Source organism: Xenopus tropicalis, chromosome 1, assembly GCF_000004195.4.
Source record: "Xenopus tropicalis strain Nigerian chromosome 1, UCB_Xtro_10.0, whole genome shotgun sequence".
In the NCBI taxonomy this organism is placed as follows: Eukaryota; Metazoa; Chordata; class Amphibia; order Anura; family Pipidae; genus Xenopus; species Xenopus tropicalis.
The window spans coordinates 143,068,840-143,085,606 of record NC_030677.2 but is presented as its reverse complement, the minus strand read 5'-3'; the positions used below and the strand labels follow the sequence as shown (position 1 = coordinate 143,085,606).

Sequence of the window (16,767 nt, the reverse complement as noted above, 5' to 3'; positions counted from 1 at the left end):
TGAGGCAAACAATGTCCATAACATAAGATTTCCATCAGGCATGCCGTAGTGAATTTTTCCCTGGCAAAGGATATATACAATTAATGTTTTGAGAAAGTAATTGTTTTGCATGTGAAAGATAATTTTTATACTGCAAGGAGCTGATTATTATGAATAATAAATTATTATATTATTTTAGCCACAATTCAAATTTTTATGCTCCCAAATTTGGAATAGGGTTTCCAAAACTTGAATGTTCAATGTTTATTAAGGGGAAACTCGATTCTAAAACATCTAAAAGCTTGTGGGTTTATAGACCAATTAAAATTGTTGGGTAGACTGTGAATTTGATGCGTTCATGTCTCTGTTTTTTTTTACCATTTTATTTGATCAATTTCTAAACTTTTGAGTTCATTTGAATTGAAAAAACGCTAAGATTCACACATTTGAATTTTGGCTAATAAGTGTCATGAATAGGGTTATGTAGTTTTGTGTTATTCTATTTCAGCCTTTAGAAGATAAGTCTGACATGCTCAAAGGGGATTATGCATTCTTCCAGTCTTTTTAATTATGCAGTATTTAAAGAAAAACCAGTGATCAACCTGTTTCATTGAAGTACGTAATAAAATCTGTGAAAAGCAGAAAGATTCATTGTGTTTTATTCATCTAGCCAATCCTTATCTAAAATTGCATATCTTGGTGGTTCCCAACTTCTTTTTCATTACTTTCCTTAGAGCCATTTTAACTTCTTTATTTCTCAGACAATAAATGACAGGGTTAAGCAGGGGTGTCACCACAGTGTTGAAAATACCCAGAACCTTGTTGACATCCACTGAATTTGAAACATTTGGCCTTACATAGATAAAAATGACTGTCCCATACAAAATGGAGACAACACTGAAATGGGAAGCACAAGTGGAAAAGGCCTTTTTCCGCCCTTTGTTGGAGGGAATTTTATAGATGGTAGAAATGATGAGAATGTAGGATACAACTGTAAGAAACAGGGAGGTAAGGATAATACTACAAGCAAAAAAGAAAACCATAATATCCTCCAAAAAGGTTTCCGTGCAAGACAGTCTAAGAAGAGGTGGAATATCACAGAAGAAATGGTTAATGATGGTGGGCTGGCAGAAATTTAGCTGCGATATTAAAAACACCAAGAAAAAGACAGAGAAAAAGGCGAGTAACCAGCAAGAGGAAGCTGCAATTATACACACCTGACCATTCATGATAGATGTATAGCGCAAAGGGTTGCATATAGCCAGGTAACGATCTATAGCCATCACGGCCAGCAGAAAAAATTCTGTGGAACCCAATGAGAAGTAGAAATAAGTTTGACTCAGGCAACCAGACAAAGATATATATTTCCAGCCTGCCAAATTGGTCAAGAGTTTAGGGACAATGGTTGATGTGTACCAGATCTCCAGGAAAGACAACTGGCCTAACAAGAAATACATAGGAGTGTGAAGCCTTGAGTCTGACCGGACCAAACTAATTATGGCAACATTGGCAGTCACAGTAAGGAGATAAACGGTAAGAAAAACCACAAATAGAAACAGCTGCAGTTCCACAGAAACAGAGAATCCAGCAAGGAAAAAATATGTCACACTGCTCTTATTTTCCATTTTATTCTTCCTACAGACATTATGGTACCAGTATGGGTGGAGTTCATGCCAGGTTTTTTTACTTTGTAAAAAAATTGTGTATAATGCACTAAAATGTTACGGATAAATGAGAGTAAAATGCAATTATGCTTCTCCCATTCAGATGTGTTTCTTTAAAACAATCCAAGCTTTTTCTTTTTACTGTAGTTCTTCTCTTCCATTCTATAATGCCATACCATTTTTCTGATATCAGAAGGGGTTTTCAGAATCCATCTATTAGAAAGATGTTTTAGCTGGGTCGGAATGCAGTCAGTATTACATGTGTTTCCCATAGCAGTAGTTACTAAATTACACTTTGCACATTAGAACTGCTTTTAGATAACCTATTGTTTCGCCTACTCAGTGTAACCGGAGGAATTATTGGGTGAGCCAAACTTGGATTTTTACTATTAAGTGGGAGTGTTTTTAGCAATAGAAATGTCAGGGAGCTGTAATCTTGCAAACAATAAAATTCATAACTTTCTTCCACTGTCGGAAGTGGTTGCTAAACCATTTCCATGTTTGCAAAGCCCATACTAAATTTACACAAAAGCAAATTTGATCACACAGAGGCATACATTTTTGCATTTCGAATAATTTCAGTGACAAACTTTTATTACATTCCCCCCTTAGGCTCCTTTTACAAACACAGCTTATAGCTCATAGCACAAAGTGCACTTTTTGGACACTGTTCAACATGTTTTTTTTTTGCCCACAATGCAGAATTAGAGTCCCCACATTGCTGTGGGTGCACACTAGGTTGCCCAACCTGTCAAAATTTTCGATGCAACTTTTGACAAATCAGTCACAATTTATGGTGAAAAATCAAGCATATCATTAATGACATGCACCATTTTTAATTACATTAGCATCCTATTCACTGTGCACATGCTATGGATACAACCCTCTAGTAAAACTATGTAATTATAGGCATGTTTAGGGTGGCAGTAATATCAGGATTTGCCAGTATCCATGTGCACCCACACAGGCTAGATGAATAACAAGGCACTAGTCAGTGCTGCAGTAGTCGGTGCATGGAACATGAATGCTTGGAAATACCTTTGTGAATGGCATCAATGCAAGCATAATTTGGGTCTTTTCTAGCAGTAGTCCACTTGTGCTTGTCTTTTTACATGAGCCTTATAGTAGTTAAGGATATAAAATGACATACATTATAAACCTCATGTTTAACATTTACCCAAGTAAATCCCGCCTAGCTTGAAATTTATACAGAAAAATGTTAAAAAAATATTTGAAGTACAGGTATGTCTCAGTCTGAGTCTTGTTAGTATAGGTAGCCTTGCCAATTCTCACTTGCTAGAAGGCATCCAACTCTTCCCTGCTATTTCTGCCAGTATAATCACTTCAGGAAGAAGCATGTCTTCTCAAATGTTAACGAACCCAACTTATATTTGAATGGAGTAATGTTGCTGTATAATTCCACTGGATAATTTTAAAGTTGACCAAAAACAAACTATGTACCAGGAATGAACACAAACCGTTCAGTATTGAAAACCAGCTACACCTGACCAATAAAATGGAAGTGCACAGTATATATTTACCATTATTTTTGTATCTAGTGCCCACCATGCATATAGATGTCCCTTCTGCTACTGACAGATCTCACCTTTCTTACATGATATGAAATAATATGTTTAACATTCCAGCAAAATGTTCCTGCAAGGGAAATCTGGCAGCCAAGTATAGAAGAATTTATAAGGTGAAGCTAACTCTAGGGGAATGGCATATAACAGTACTCTTGGGTTCATCTTGTATTTTCCTATCCTGTTTGTGCAAACAGGAATTAACCATATTCTTAACCCTAAACTGGATACCAATTCCATTTTTACATATACATTAACAACATAAGAAACCTACATGTGTACAATGTTATATGATATGAAAAAACCATAGGAATGTGCCCCTCTCTGTGACCTCTTAGGCTTACAGGTCATCTTAGGCTTATGGGAATCTTGTAGTTTTATACAGATGCAGTGACACCTCAATTTGCCATACCCTAATTTTTTTTTTTAAATTGCTTTTATTATTTTTTGTAACAATCGAATTCCACATTTGTAAAATAATGGCCATTGCAAAAGAAAACAGTATGACAAAGGTTTTGATATGTTTGATATAATAGTATGTAAAGATTGTCTCGTATCTAGTAGTCTTAATATTCAAGGCAGTTGTATTAATAAGCTTATTAATAAGTTAGCGGATGTATGGGCGATAGGGTAATTGACTGTCTCACACTTAGGTGTGCCATATTACCATGTGTGTCATGGTGGAAATCCGACCTATAATTTAATCAAAATAAAATAAAGAATATAATATAAAACTTTCAATGTAACCAGTATAAATTATTTACATTTGAGTTCACCAGTTCTGGACAAAGTTGTTTAAGAAAATACCTGTTTTCTGTTATATTATGGATCCTGGGAGGCAGCGGTGATTTGTTTCATCCTGAGGCCATTGTGGCATGTAGTAGGGGGTTGGTACCTCTGAGACTTGGTCATACCAAGTTGTATATTTAAATGTAGACATAGCCTAATTGTTTTTGTGATGCCACCAATATATAATGCGTAATGTGTTTCCCAGATTTTACACCAATTTTTATAGTCTCCTGATACAACTAAAATAAGGGTTCTACTGTAATAGAAAAACAGAAGGGGGTTCTAAAACAAGTGTTAAGGTTTATATACATAGAGTATAGCTAACCACAGAAGGAAAACTATATGAAAGTATTACACTGAAACAAAAATATACAAAAAGGGGGTTGTGGGAGAATTCCTGAGGCTGAGTTAAAGTATGTACAATAAGTACAACTGATCTGTCCAAATTATCTACAAAGATACAACAGAGGGGGGATTGATCAATGTACATTCCCTGGTCCAGTTTTATTAGTAATTTGTTATCTATGCAAGTGCATTTACATTTAAAAACAGGGTTTTTTAGATACAGTTATGATCATAAACATTCCTTTTTCAGACACCTCAAAACAGCCCACCATGGCCTCAATTTTTGAAGAAGGCAAACCACCTGAAAATTGTAGGATCTTTCTCCATAACTCAGATTTTTTTTACAAAATCCTGGCAAACCATTTTAAACTTGTAATAGAACACCTAGGGGGAGATTTACTAATCCAAGTACACTCCGAGCGTATTTTCCACAACTTTTTTGGCACTTTCACGACTTTTTCGTACTTTGGTCAAAATTTGTGCAACAAAATCGTGTTGTCGCGCCGAGTAAGAAAGTTTCGGATTCATTCAAGCTTCATTATCGTGACTTTCCTTGGGCCAGGTTGGAGCTGCAGAGTGCCATTGAGCCCTATGGGAGACTTTCCTTGGGCCAGGTTGGAGCTGCAGAGTGCCATTGAGCCCTATGGGAGACTTTCCTTGGGCCAGGTTGGAGCTGCAGAGTGCCATTGAGCCCTATGGGAGACTTTCCTTGGGCCGGGTTGGAGCTGCAGAGTGCCATTGAGCCCTATGGGAGACTTCCCTTGGGCCAGGTTGGAGCTGCAGAGTGCCATTGAGCCCTATGGGAGACTTTCCTTGGGCCAGGTTGGAGCTGCAGAGTGCCATTGAGCCCTATGGGAGACTTTCCTTGGGCCAGGTTGGAGCTGCAGAGTGCCATTGAGTCCTATGGGAGACTTCCCTTGGGCCGGGTTGGAGCTGCAGAGTGCCATTGAGTCCTATGGGAGACTTCCCTTGGGCCGGGTTGGAGCTGCAGAGTGCCATTGAGTCCTATGGGAGACTTTCCTTGGGCCGGGTTGGAGCTGCAGAGTGCCATTGAGCCCTATGGGAGACTTCCCTTGGGCCGGGTTGGAGCTGCAGAGTGCCATTGAGTCCTATGGGAGACTTTCCTTGGGCCATGTTGGAGCTGCAGAGTGCCATTGAGTCCTATGGCTGGCTTCCAAAATCATGCACAGAAGGATTAAAGTCGGAAAGGTTTTCCTGCATTTTACGATTGTTCGGTATGAAAATTTTGCCAATGCGATATTATCGTGACTAATACGATTTTTTCGTAAGCATATTCGTGATATTTGTGATCTTAAGAAATTATCGTATCCAATCCGAATTTATCCCATTTGGGATTCAAACTTGTGATTTCATGAATCGCCCACCTAGTGTGCTCGGACTGCACAGGTTTCATGCCCAACAAGGGAACAGACATCAATATCAGGTGCCTACATTTGAACATAACATCCAGACATCAGAATGTTAGGGAGAGAGTGGTAGTGTCCCTGGACACTAAAAAAGCCTTCAATACCATGGAATGGCCCTACAAATCTTAGCCTGCTTTGCTATAGGTAACAATTACATAACATGGGTCAGGGCCCTATATGACTCCCCCAGAACCAGAATACAGGTGAACTCAGGTCTGTCTCAGGAGTTTCCCATTGTGAGAGGGACCAGACATGGGTCTCCACTATCCCCCCCTCCTTTTTGCACTCACAATTAAGCCCTTCACCATAAATATTTGAGCAAATCCCAACACAAAGCACTGCAAATGCAGAGATAGGAGGAAAAAACTTTTGCTATATGTGGATGACATTTGTGCCTACCTAGTAGACCCAAGGGATTCCCTGTCTTTCCCATTAAGCCTGAAGCGCATGTGGATTGTGGCCCACTTCTACATTGGGTGGACTGTTTCAGGTACCTAGGTATTGTAAATCATAGAGACCTTTCAAAATACTTAGACCTTAGCGTCAACTCCAAACTGGACTAGTCTACCCCTGTCTCTACCATGCTGCACTAATATGGTGGAAATTATTTTCCTGCCCAAGTTTCTTTATGCTTTCCATAATTTACCAGTCATATACTGGGATTTGTTTGGGCAGGAATCAAGTGACAGACCCTTTAAGCCCTAGGATATAGAGGGGGCATGGCCTTACTTAACTTTCCATTGTATTTTCATGCCAGTCAACTGGGCTCCACCTGTTGATGTCTGAACCCTAATCCGCACACTCAAGAGGCGGTCCTCAAGGAGGGGGTATTCTCCTTGTTCGTGGCCCTGGCAAACCAGCTGCATAGGGGCCTCTCCTCCATATACCCACATACACCCTGAATGAAAACAGTAGTCATGGTCTTCCAAAGGGCCACAGGGTGAATTAGTGGGTCCTTACTGTAGAGCAATGATACTCTCCCTCACTTTTGGTCACTTCCTGACGCAGCCACTTGGGTCACGCAATTACAGGAAGACTTCGAGCTGCACAAACAAATGCTGTTTAGGTTCTTACAGCTGCCTTAAACACTATCTTCCCAATTCCCAGATGGGGTGCATGAATATAACAGAAACCTTGCTTGAAAGATAGCTGAGGCAACCTGACCTCTCTACATCACTGCAACGGTTTTACACCCTCTTCCTGCAGGATGCTTTTAATCTGCTCAAACACTTCTTCCAGAAGTGGCAAGTAGGTTATCCATCCAAAAAAAACTGTTTTTTTTGCATAATGAAAGAAATATATATTCCACACTATCCAATGTACATTAATTAAAGGTTTACAGTGGTCTTACAGGCATTGATAAATGTAATTGCTATTAAATGCAGTGTTTTTTTCTTTGACCTTAAAACAATGTAACAGGAGTCAGTTCTTTTCTAGGTATTTTAATCAGCTTTAATCGGCTGGCTTGCTACACTGATTTAGGAAACAGAGCCAGGAGGGCAGAGAATGTAAACTGTCAGATATTGCTTTTAGTTACAATTGCAGTTTTGAAAATAATTTAAAACTGTTATATCTGTAGTAATAAGTCAAATCAACTAGACTTGCTGTGTTATCTGACTTGTGTTATTTGGTTTACTCCATTCAGAAATTGAGAAGAAAGTCAAATGACTGGGGAAACTTCTTAAAGAAAACACAGCAAGTTCACTTGATTTATTACTACAGATATACCATGACCTGGATGAATGAGAACCTTTGCTCACATATTAGGGTGTGTTAATTAGATTGGAAATAAATATACCTGGTGATGTTGCCCATAGCAACCAATCAGCAATTTGATTTGAACAGTCACGTGCAAGTTAGAAATGAAAAAAAATCTGATTGGTTGCTATGGGCAACAACACCAGTGATGTTTATCTCCAGTCTAAGTAAACATGCACCCAAAACTCTAAACCAGTATAACTTTATTTTAAAGTAGATTACTTTAGTCCACTGTATTCTGGGCTTTCTAGGATAAAGCACCTCTACGCTAGCAGCCTAGTATTCTTCTGTACTCTATTTTAGTGTTGAACATGCTATAAAGTTGTCGTCAGTAATGGGCCCCTCTGGGCCCTTTATACTCCTGGGCCCTGCCAGCAGTTGCACAGTTGTTTATTCTATATGTGGACATAAACCCATATTGCATATTTAAAACACTATTGCTTAAAGTGATCTCCTGAGTACCGTTTAAATGAAAGGGGATGTAAACCAATATTCCATGTTTGTCTACTTTAAAAAATTGTAATTATAAGAAACTTTTAGTATATATTAATTACACATATTCTGTTGTTTTAATGTTTCGGGGTGCTGATCTGTAGCTGAGGAAGGGAGGCAGGAATGCCCCAAACCTTGCACATATCACACATTGTTTGCACAGTAAATATGTATTTACTAATGCCTACTGTAAATTTGTACGGAACATACATGGGAATGGAAAGCTAATTCTTTTATTAGACTAAATTTGACTTTTGGGTTTACTTTCCCTATCTACCTTTTTCTTTTATAATTTCTTGTGCAGCAGTTTCCACAGGGTTGGACACAGCACATCTTTAGGAGCTGTTATGCTGGTAGATCAGGGCCTTATTTGTAGATGCTGCTGTTTTTATGGGTTTTTATGAATTTAAGCTCCTTTTTAGGACTACAGCATTAGATTATACCCCCTTAAATTATATATAGATGCCCCTATAGAAAATACCACACTGTCTACGAGAGCAAATTAGCATTCTCACCAAACTTCATAACCTAACTGGCTTCAGTCTGCCCTCCCAGCCACTGCTCAACTATGAAAGCAAGCCCACAGTCCCAAAGTGATGAAAATATTTTTTTATGTAAAGCTGCTTTTCATATCATAAGTCTCATAGCTGAGGACAGTAGCAGTTGTGCTTTATTTAATAAGCTGGTCATATAACAAAGGCCTCCTCCTTCTGCCTACAAATCAAAACATATCTGTTTGTCCTTAAACACAGTCTACACTTGGTAACATTATTGTATGTTTCTCACTTGTGCGTTTGCATGCAACATTTATAAGTGGAATTAGTGACACCTAGTGGTGACCAGTATGCTTGCACATACAAAGGTATGTCTAATGTTGCAGACATGAGAAATGTAGAGGCAGAAGGGTGCAACACAAAATGAAAGTGAGATACGCTTGTCCTCTGAGCACAGGTCATGCAGAAGTCCAGGGAAGATGACAGAGGTATAGCAGATGGAAATGAAGGAAAATACACTGATGAATAAATACATTGGGCTATGGAGCGTTAAGTCATTAAAAACTGCAATTATAATGAGAAGGTTGCACACTAAGGGGCACATTTACTAATCCATGAATCCGAATCCCAAATGGGAAAAAATTGGATTGAAAACGAACATTTTGCAACTTCTTCGTATTTTTTGCGATTTTTTTTCGTCGCCGGCGCTACTTTTCCGCGAATTGTCGCGACTTTTTTGTATTGAGCGCTCGTAAACGGCGGGCAAACCTTTCCAACTTTGCATGATTTTGGAAGCCTCCCATAGGACTCTGGCACTCTGCAGCTCCAACCTGGCCCAAGGAAAGTCTCCCATAGGGCTCAATGGCACTCTGCAGCTCCAACCCGGCCCAAGGAAAGTCTCCCATAGGGCTCAATGGCACTCTGCAGCTCCAACCTGGCCCAAGGGAAGTCTCCCATAGGGCTCAATGGCACTCTGCAGCTCCAACCTGGCCCAAGGAAAGTCTCCCATAGGGCTCAATGGCACTCTGCAGCTCCAACCTGGCCCAAGGAAAGTCTCCCATAGGGCTCAATGGCACTCTGCAGCTCCAACCTGGCCCAAGGAAAGTCTCCCATAGGACTCAATGGCACTCTGCAGCTCCAACCTGGCCCAAGGAAAGTCTCCCATAGGGCTCAATGGCACTCTGCAGCTCCAACCTGGCCCAAGGAAAGTCTCCCATAGGGCTCAATGGCACTCTGCAGCTCCAACCTGGCCCAAGGAAAGTCTCCCATAGGGCTCAATGGCACTCTGCAGCTCCAACCCAGCCCAAGGAAAGTCTCCCATAGGGCTCAATGGCACTCTGCAGCTCCAACCCGGCCCAAGGAAAGTCTCCCATAGGGCTCAATGGCACTCTGCAGCTCCAACCTGGCCCAAGGAAAGTCACGATACTGAAGCTTAAATGAATCCGAAACTTTCGTACTCGGCGCGTCAGTAAGATTTTTTCACGACAATGACGAAAAATTTGCTACAATTCACGGAAAAGTCGTGACGGCGAGTAAAAAGTCACGACAATTTGCGAAAAAGTCGCGACGGCGACGGAAAAAAATCGAAAAAAAATACCGATCATTACGGAAAAAAACTTATTCGGACGCTTTTCGGATGTTCGGGGATTAGTAAATCTGCCCCAAGGGTGGTCTGTAAAAAGTGTGTTTCAGATTTGAAAGTTACACTAATAAAAAAAAATATATATATACATCAAAATAGTGTATACATGAAATATCTGTCGGTAATAGGTCAATTATGTGACAAGTTTGATGAAAACATATTTTGCTGTGGAGTTGTTTCTTTTGCCTTTCTATAGTTTATTGTTCTAATCACTGTGCTAATTTACCTGGTTTAACCCTTTAAGTGCCATGGGACGTAGATTCTACGTCCAAGGCACTAAAGGACCAAAGTGCCATGGGACGTAGAATCTACGTCCAATGGCACTGTCGGGTTTACAAGCGCTGTGCTCGCTTTTAAAGCAGCGCAGCGCTTGTAAACCCCTCAGATCCCCCTAGGCAACGAGCAGAGGAAGACATACTCACCGATCCGGTCCCCCAGCGCCGGCGATCGGGTCCTCCATCCAATGACAGCAGTGGGCACGCGTTGATGACGTGTCCACTGCTGTCCCTTTAAATATCGCCGCCTACTGTCGGCTCCCTCACTCCTGCTGCGCACGTTGGACTGGATGGAGCTCCCCTGCTGCCTTCCTGCTGGATTTATCGCCCCTGATCGCCTCTGATCGCCTGCCTGCCTTGGGTAAGCTGAACTACAACTCTCTACCACTGTTTATTTTGCTTATTTCTATCTCAACTGTCTAAAAAAAAATTATTTTTTTTTCCATTTTTTCTTCTATCTTTGTCATTATTTCACTTTTGTACACATACACACTTATTTACAACTTTCCCAAGCACACACAGACACTTACACACACACTTACACTTACACTTTTTTTTTTTTTTTTTTCTTTCTTTCTTTTCTTTTCTTTTCTTTTCTTTCTTTCTTTGCTTTCTCTGGCAGTCTTTTTTTTTTACTAAAACTTTATTTCTGATCTTGCTCTATAATTATCTGATTTATTTGGTTGCATTTTAGTGTTTTTTTGGCATTTTCATAATTGATTTCTGTTTTTGAATTATTCTATTGCACTGTAACTTTTTTATTGCTATTGGGTGCTGAATTTGCAGTGACGTTGGTGGATCCAGGGCTCTGACCACCGATTTCATTGCAATTATTGTTCTTCTGTTGGTTTAGGTGGTTTTATTGGATTTTACTGATTTTATGGTGTTTTATCTTTGCATTGTTCTTTGTGTGTTTAGTGCCCCCAAAAAGGTTGCTTTTGCAGTGACATTGGTGGATCCAGGGCTCTTACCGATTTCATTGCAACTATTGTTCTTTGATTGCTTTTAGTGGTTTTATTCCATTTTAACTTCATTTGATTTCAGTTGTTCTAGAAAGGTCCAGAGGTGCTAAGATTGTTCTGGTAGTTTCTATTGCCAAGGGTTAGGCTGATGCCACACATGGCGTAGGGCTGATTTTTTCAGCAAGTGGAAAAACGCTTGCCGAAAATTCAGCCCTACGCCTGCTACTTGTGCCTGCACCCGAATGAATGGGATACGCTCGGGTGCAGACACATGTAGCCGATATACGCATGAAAACGCGAGACTTTGCATTCTCACGCGTTTTCATGCGTATATCGGCTACATGTGCCTGCACCCGAGCGTATCCCATTCATTCGGGTGCAGGCAAAAAAAAAGGGGTGCATAGAGTGCAGGCCCAATATTATGCATTTTCAGGTTTGGTGGCCATGTACTTATGTGCAACCAGACATAGGTATCGTTTTATTCAGGGGAACTTGCAGATTGATGGTTAGTAAGTTTTTGGTAGTTGCCATGGAGATTTTGGGGAGAAATCTAGGTTTTTTTATCTGGTTTTTCCTTGATTTCTGACCAAAATCTAGGGTTGTATCTGGTTTTTCCTTGATTTCTGACCAAAGCGCTGACTTCTGCAAGGGACTGCGGCCACAATTTTCCATGTAGAAAGAGGAGAGTGGCGTCTCTGAATAGCTGAAGGTGTGCACTTTTCAGAAATATATAGTTTGCGGGGATTATTTCACAGGTATGGGGGTGTTTAGACTAAATAACTGCAGGTAGAGCACATAGAGCACAGCCCCCCCTTATGCATTGCCCCTGTTTGGGGGCATTTGGTGGCCACGTCTTTATGTGTACCCATACATATGGGGTATCGTTTTATTCAGGGGAACTTGCAGATTGAGGTTTAGTAAGTTTTTGGTAGTTGCCATGGAGATTTTGGGGAGAAATCTAGGTTTTTATCTGGTTTTTCCTTGATTTCTGACCAAAATCTAGGGTTGTATCTGGTTTTTCCTTGATTTCTGACCAAAGCGCTGACTTCTGCAAGGGACTGCGGCCACAATTTTCCATGTAGAAAGAGAAGAATGGTGTCTCTGAATAGCTGAAGGTGTGCACTTTTCGTAAATATATAGATTGTGGGGGTTATCTCACAGGTAGGGGGGTTAACACTGAAAAACTGCAGGTAGTGCACATAGAGCGCAGCCCCCAAAATTTTAACTGAAATTGCCCTTATGCATTGCCCCTGTTTTGGGGCATTTGGTGGCCACGTCTTTATGTGTACCCATACATATGGGGTATCATTTTATTCAGGGGAACTTGCAGATTGAGGTTTAGTAAGTTTTTGGTAGTTGCCATGGAGATTTTGGGGAGAAATCTAGGTTTGTATCTGGTTTTTCCTTGATTTCTGACCAAAGCGCTGACTTCTGCAAGGGACTGCGGCCACAATTTTCCATGTAGAAAGAGGAGAGTGGCGTCTCTGAATAGCTGAAGGTGTGCACTTTTCAGAAATATATAGTTTGTGGGGGTTATTTCACAGGTAGGGGGGGTTAACACTGAAAAACTGCAGGAAGTGCACATAGAGCGCAGCCCCCACATTTTTAGCTGTAATTGCCCTTGTGCATTGCCCCTGCTTTGGAGTGTTTGGTGCCCATGTCTTTATGTGCACCCATACATATGGGGCATCATTTTATTCAGGAGAAGTTTGTCTTTCAAATATGCCTTTGTTAGAAAATTTTTATGAGATTTTTTTTTGTCAAATCCACATTTGATCATGCGTCCAAGTTTACGTTTTAGAAAAAAAAAAATGTCATAAAAAGTTCCAAATTTCACAATGCACTGACAAAAGGTATTTGGCTTTTGAGTGAAAACTACATTGCACCTAGAAACCTGAAGGTCTGTAGTTTCTAAAGATACCAAACATGAGGGGATATTTTAGATTTACATATAAGTTATGCTGCATTAACTGTTACAAGCGCTTTTCTGCTTTGTTCTGGTGTGATATTGTACAAAGTATTGCTTTAGTTTGGGGGTTACTTCTGGACAGGAACTGTGGGGTACCACCACATATTTGGTATCGTTGGAATTGGGAGTATCAGGGCTTTTATAAACAATAAAAAAAGTGAGTAAAATTAACTTTTCTATGGAAAAAAACCTCAAAATATACAGAAATTTTTCATAATTTTATTTTTTTTTTTACATATTTCACCCAAAATACACATCATATCTCCAGAAAAGTTATAAAATTTGGTATGTATGTCGAAGCCCAATTAGTGACGAAAAAAACGATATATAATTTCCCTAGTTTCGTGGAGGTTTTCCTACCAAAAAACATTGTTAAAGTGAATGAGTACAAAATGCTTAAAAAACGTCTGGCACTGGGGGGAACCGAAATGACGAATTCGGCTGGCACTTAAAGGGTTAAGTAAACCATTTTACATAACTTCTCTACTCTACAAATACAAAGTATAACTCTGCATACATACATAGTCAGGTATATGCAGGCAGCATCCCTTAGCATCAAATGTATCTCTAAGGAATTCTGGGAAATAATATTTAAATGGAGTTGGAGGGTTCAAGCTAGGCATTCCTGTGACCTATATAAAAAGTTCTGTTTAGTCAGTTTTCCGCAATTACACCCCCTTGGGGCCAATTTAAGCAGCAGTATCTTCCCACAATACCATTGAGATCTTCAGTATCAGTGGGAATTGGTTTAACCCAGTCCAATTAAATTACTTGAGCTGAAAAATCGAAAACTACCATGCATGTGCCCAGGCTCAAACTTTTACTTTGGGATCTGAGCAAGGGTCTTACAGGCTACATTATTGAATCAGCTTTGGTCCCCCACAAGTGAAGCTAAAATGTACAAGGTAATAAAAAAGTCACTAAAATATTGAGAAAGGTAGCTTTTTTATTGGTAGGTCACCCTTCCAAAACAAATTGCTTTCCAATATTACACCTCAAATAAAGATTTTTTTTAAAAATTTGACACCCAAAATAATGCTTATTTTTCAGTAGCTTTCTTTTTTATGCTTTTTAAAATATATGTGATGAATACATTTTTACTTTTTTTATTTTACCTATTTCTCATGTTCCCCAGTAGGAGCTCGGTAGACCTGGTTGCCATCTAAAATGTTACAGTTTGATATATTAGTGTCATTTCTCAGCAGCAGGAAGGGAAAAAGGGAATAAATTAATATTTAAATGGAAATTTTAGAAAAACAGTAAAAAAAAAAATTTAAATTGAAAAGAGTTCAATTTGGTGCACAAACCAATGCATTTTATGAAGATTATCTACCCCCAGTGTTAATAAATATAGGGCATTAAAATAAACCTGATATATATTACAGAAACCATAATACATATAAGCAAAAATTACATTAAGAGTGAAAGAATTCAGATTTTGAGATAATGAAAATTTAATTTTATGCTAAAAAAAAAAAGTACAAAACTGGCATAAAATTAGTGCTATATTCATTAAATTACATATTCCGTATAAATTTTACTGTCAATTTCTACACATTTTTTACACTTAAACAGTGATTTTACTCAATGGCATACCATACCTGGGTCATTTTATAACTTTGCAACAAATGCAATGGCACTCAGAGCTGCAAAAGGGGCAAGCCCTTTAAAAAATCCGCAATAAAGATTTTTTTAAAGGGCTTGCCCCGTTTGCAGCTCTGAGTGCCATTGCATTTGTTGCTAGTTTGGATTTTGGGAGGGTGCCGATCCCTCCAGCAGTGTGCACCAGGTGCCTAATTATTTTGGAGAGCCAAGGGTGTGCGAGGAAGGCCTCTGGTTCATTTTAGAACTTTACCAGTTCTTACATGGCAAACATTAAGGGGCACATTTACTAACCCACGAACGGGCCGAATGCGTCCGATTGCGTTTTTTTCGTAATGATTGGTATTTTGCGATTTTTTTCGGAAAATTGTCGCGACTTTTTCGTTACCAATACGATTTGCGCGAAAAAACGCGAGTTTTTCGTAGCCATTCCGAAAGTTGCGCAAAATCGCGATTTTTTTGTAGCGTTAAAACTTGTGTGAAAAGTCGCGCCTTTTTCGTAGTGTTAAAACTTGCGCGAAAAGTCACGCCTTTTTTCATAGCGTTAACTTAAAAGGCGCAACGTTTCGCGCAAGTTTTAACGCTACAAAAAAATCGCCAGATTTTGTGCAACTTTCGGAATGGCTACGAAAAACTCGCGTTTTTTCGCGCAAATCGTATTGGTAACGAAAAAGTCGCGATAATTTCCGAAAAGTCGTAAAGTCGCCGAGAAAATCGCAAAAATGAAAAAGTCGCAAAATGTTCGTTTTCCAATCGGAATTTTTCCAATTCGGATTCGAATTCGTGTCTTAGTAAATCAGCCCCCAAAAGTAGTGCCAAAAGTACTACACATGACTAACACACCTTATGGATCAGATCTGTCTGTATTGACAATTACCACTGTTTTTTACTTTTGGGACAGGCAGCTTAAAAAGAAGAATATATAGTGGTAAAGCAGAATGTAGCTATAAAACATGCAATGTTTGGTGAGAAGCAAGAGCCATTTACTATTATGTGCTAAACAGTAAGAGAGTTTGCAGATAGCACTGATAGCACTTTTGATCTGATTCTCATGTTTTCCATTGAATGCAATGCTTGAAGTACAGATTCTGCCCACTCAAGGTTTCCCTCCTTTTTCTCGTCTCTATTACATGTTCATGTTGTAAACACAGGGACCAAATAAACTAAGGCTACTGTACACACTGAGACTCATTCTGACCATTGTTGTTAATAGGAGAAGGAACCCAATATATGAGATAAAACCAAAGGGTTAAAGAGAAATTAAAAAAAAGGGAAGTCAGAATGTTTAAACATTTAAAAATGGCAATTACCAATTATGGTATCTCTAGGATCTGCAAGCATAAATAGAAACATATTATTTATATTTTTATATTGGATATGATATCACTGTTCAGTTTCAGTTTATATATTATCGTCTACTTGTGGGTGCAGCACTGCTGTTTATGCATTGAGCATGTTAACTATGTCATGTGATCCTTTGTCTATATGAGGAGTAGTCATAAGGTGGGAGGGAGAGTTTTTTCTGTTTCTATTGCCAGGGTTGGACTGGCACACTGGGCTACCAGGAAAAACAGGGTGGGATCCTGTTATGCTCTGCCCCCACTAAAACGAAGGAATAAATGATAAAAAGTAAATAATGTTAAATGATAAATTAGTTAATTAAGACGCTCTAAGTAATGGGATAGATAGTTAAAGTTATTTGTACCAAGTACCGCATGGAGACCCAGGTGTATATACCCCGAGTCTATCTCCCAATAGGCATCAACCAGACCCCAAAACAGTCAAT

General features: G+C 39.4%; 1 protein-coding gene across 1 annotated transcript; it reads right to left on the bottom strand.

The window, feature by feature from the left end:
- Positions 1-656: 656 nt before the first annotated feature.
- LOC101732927 (olfactory receptor 6M1-like) lies at positions 657-1,604 on the bottom strand. Its single transcript, XM_004911380.2, has one exon. It carries the CDS (start codon positions 1,602-1,604, stop codon positions 657-659), a length of 948 nt encoding a protein of 315 aa, XP_004911437.2.
- Between the last annotated feature and the right edge of the window lie 15,163 nt (positions 1,605-16,767).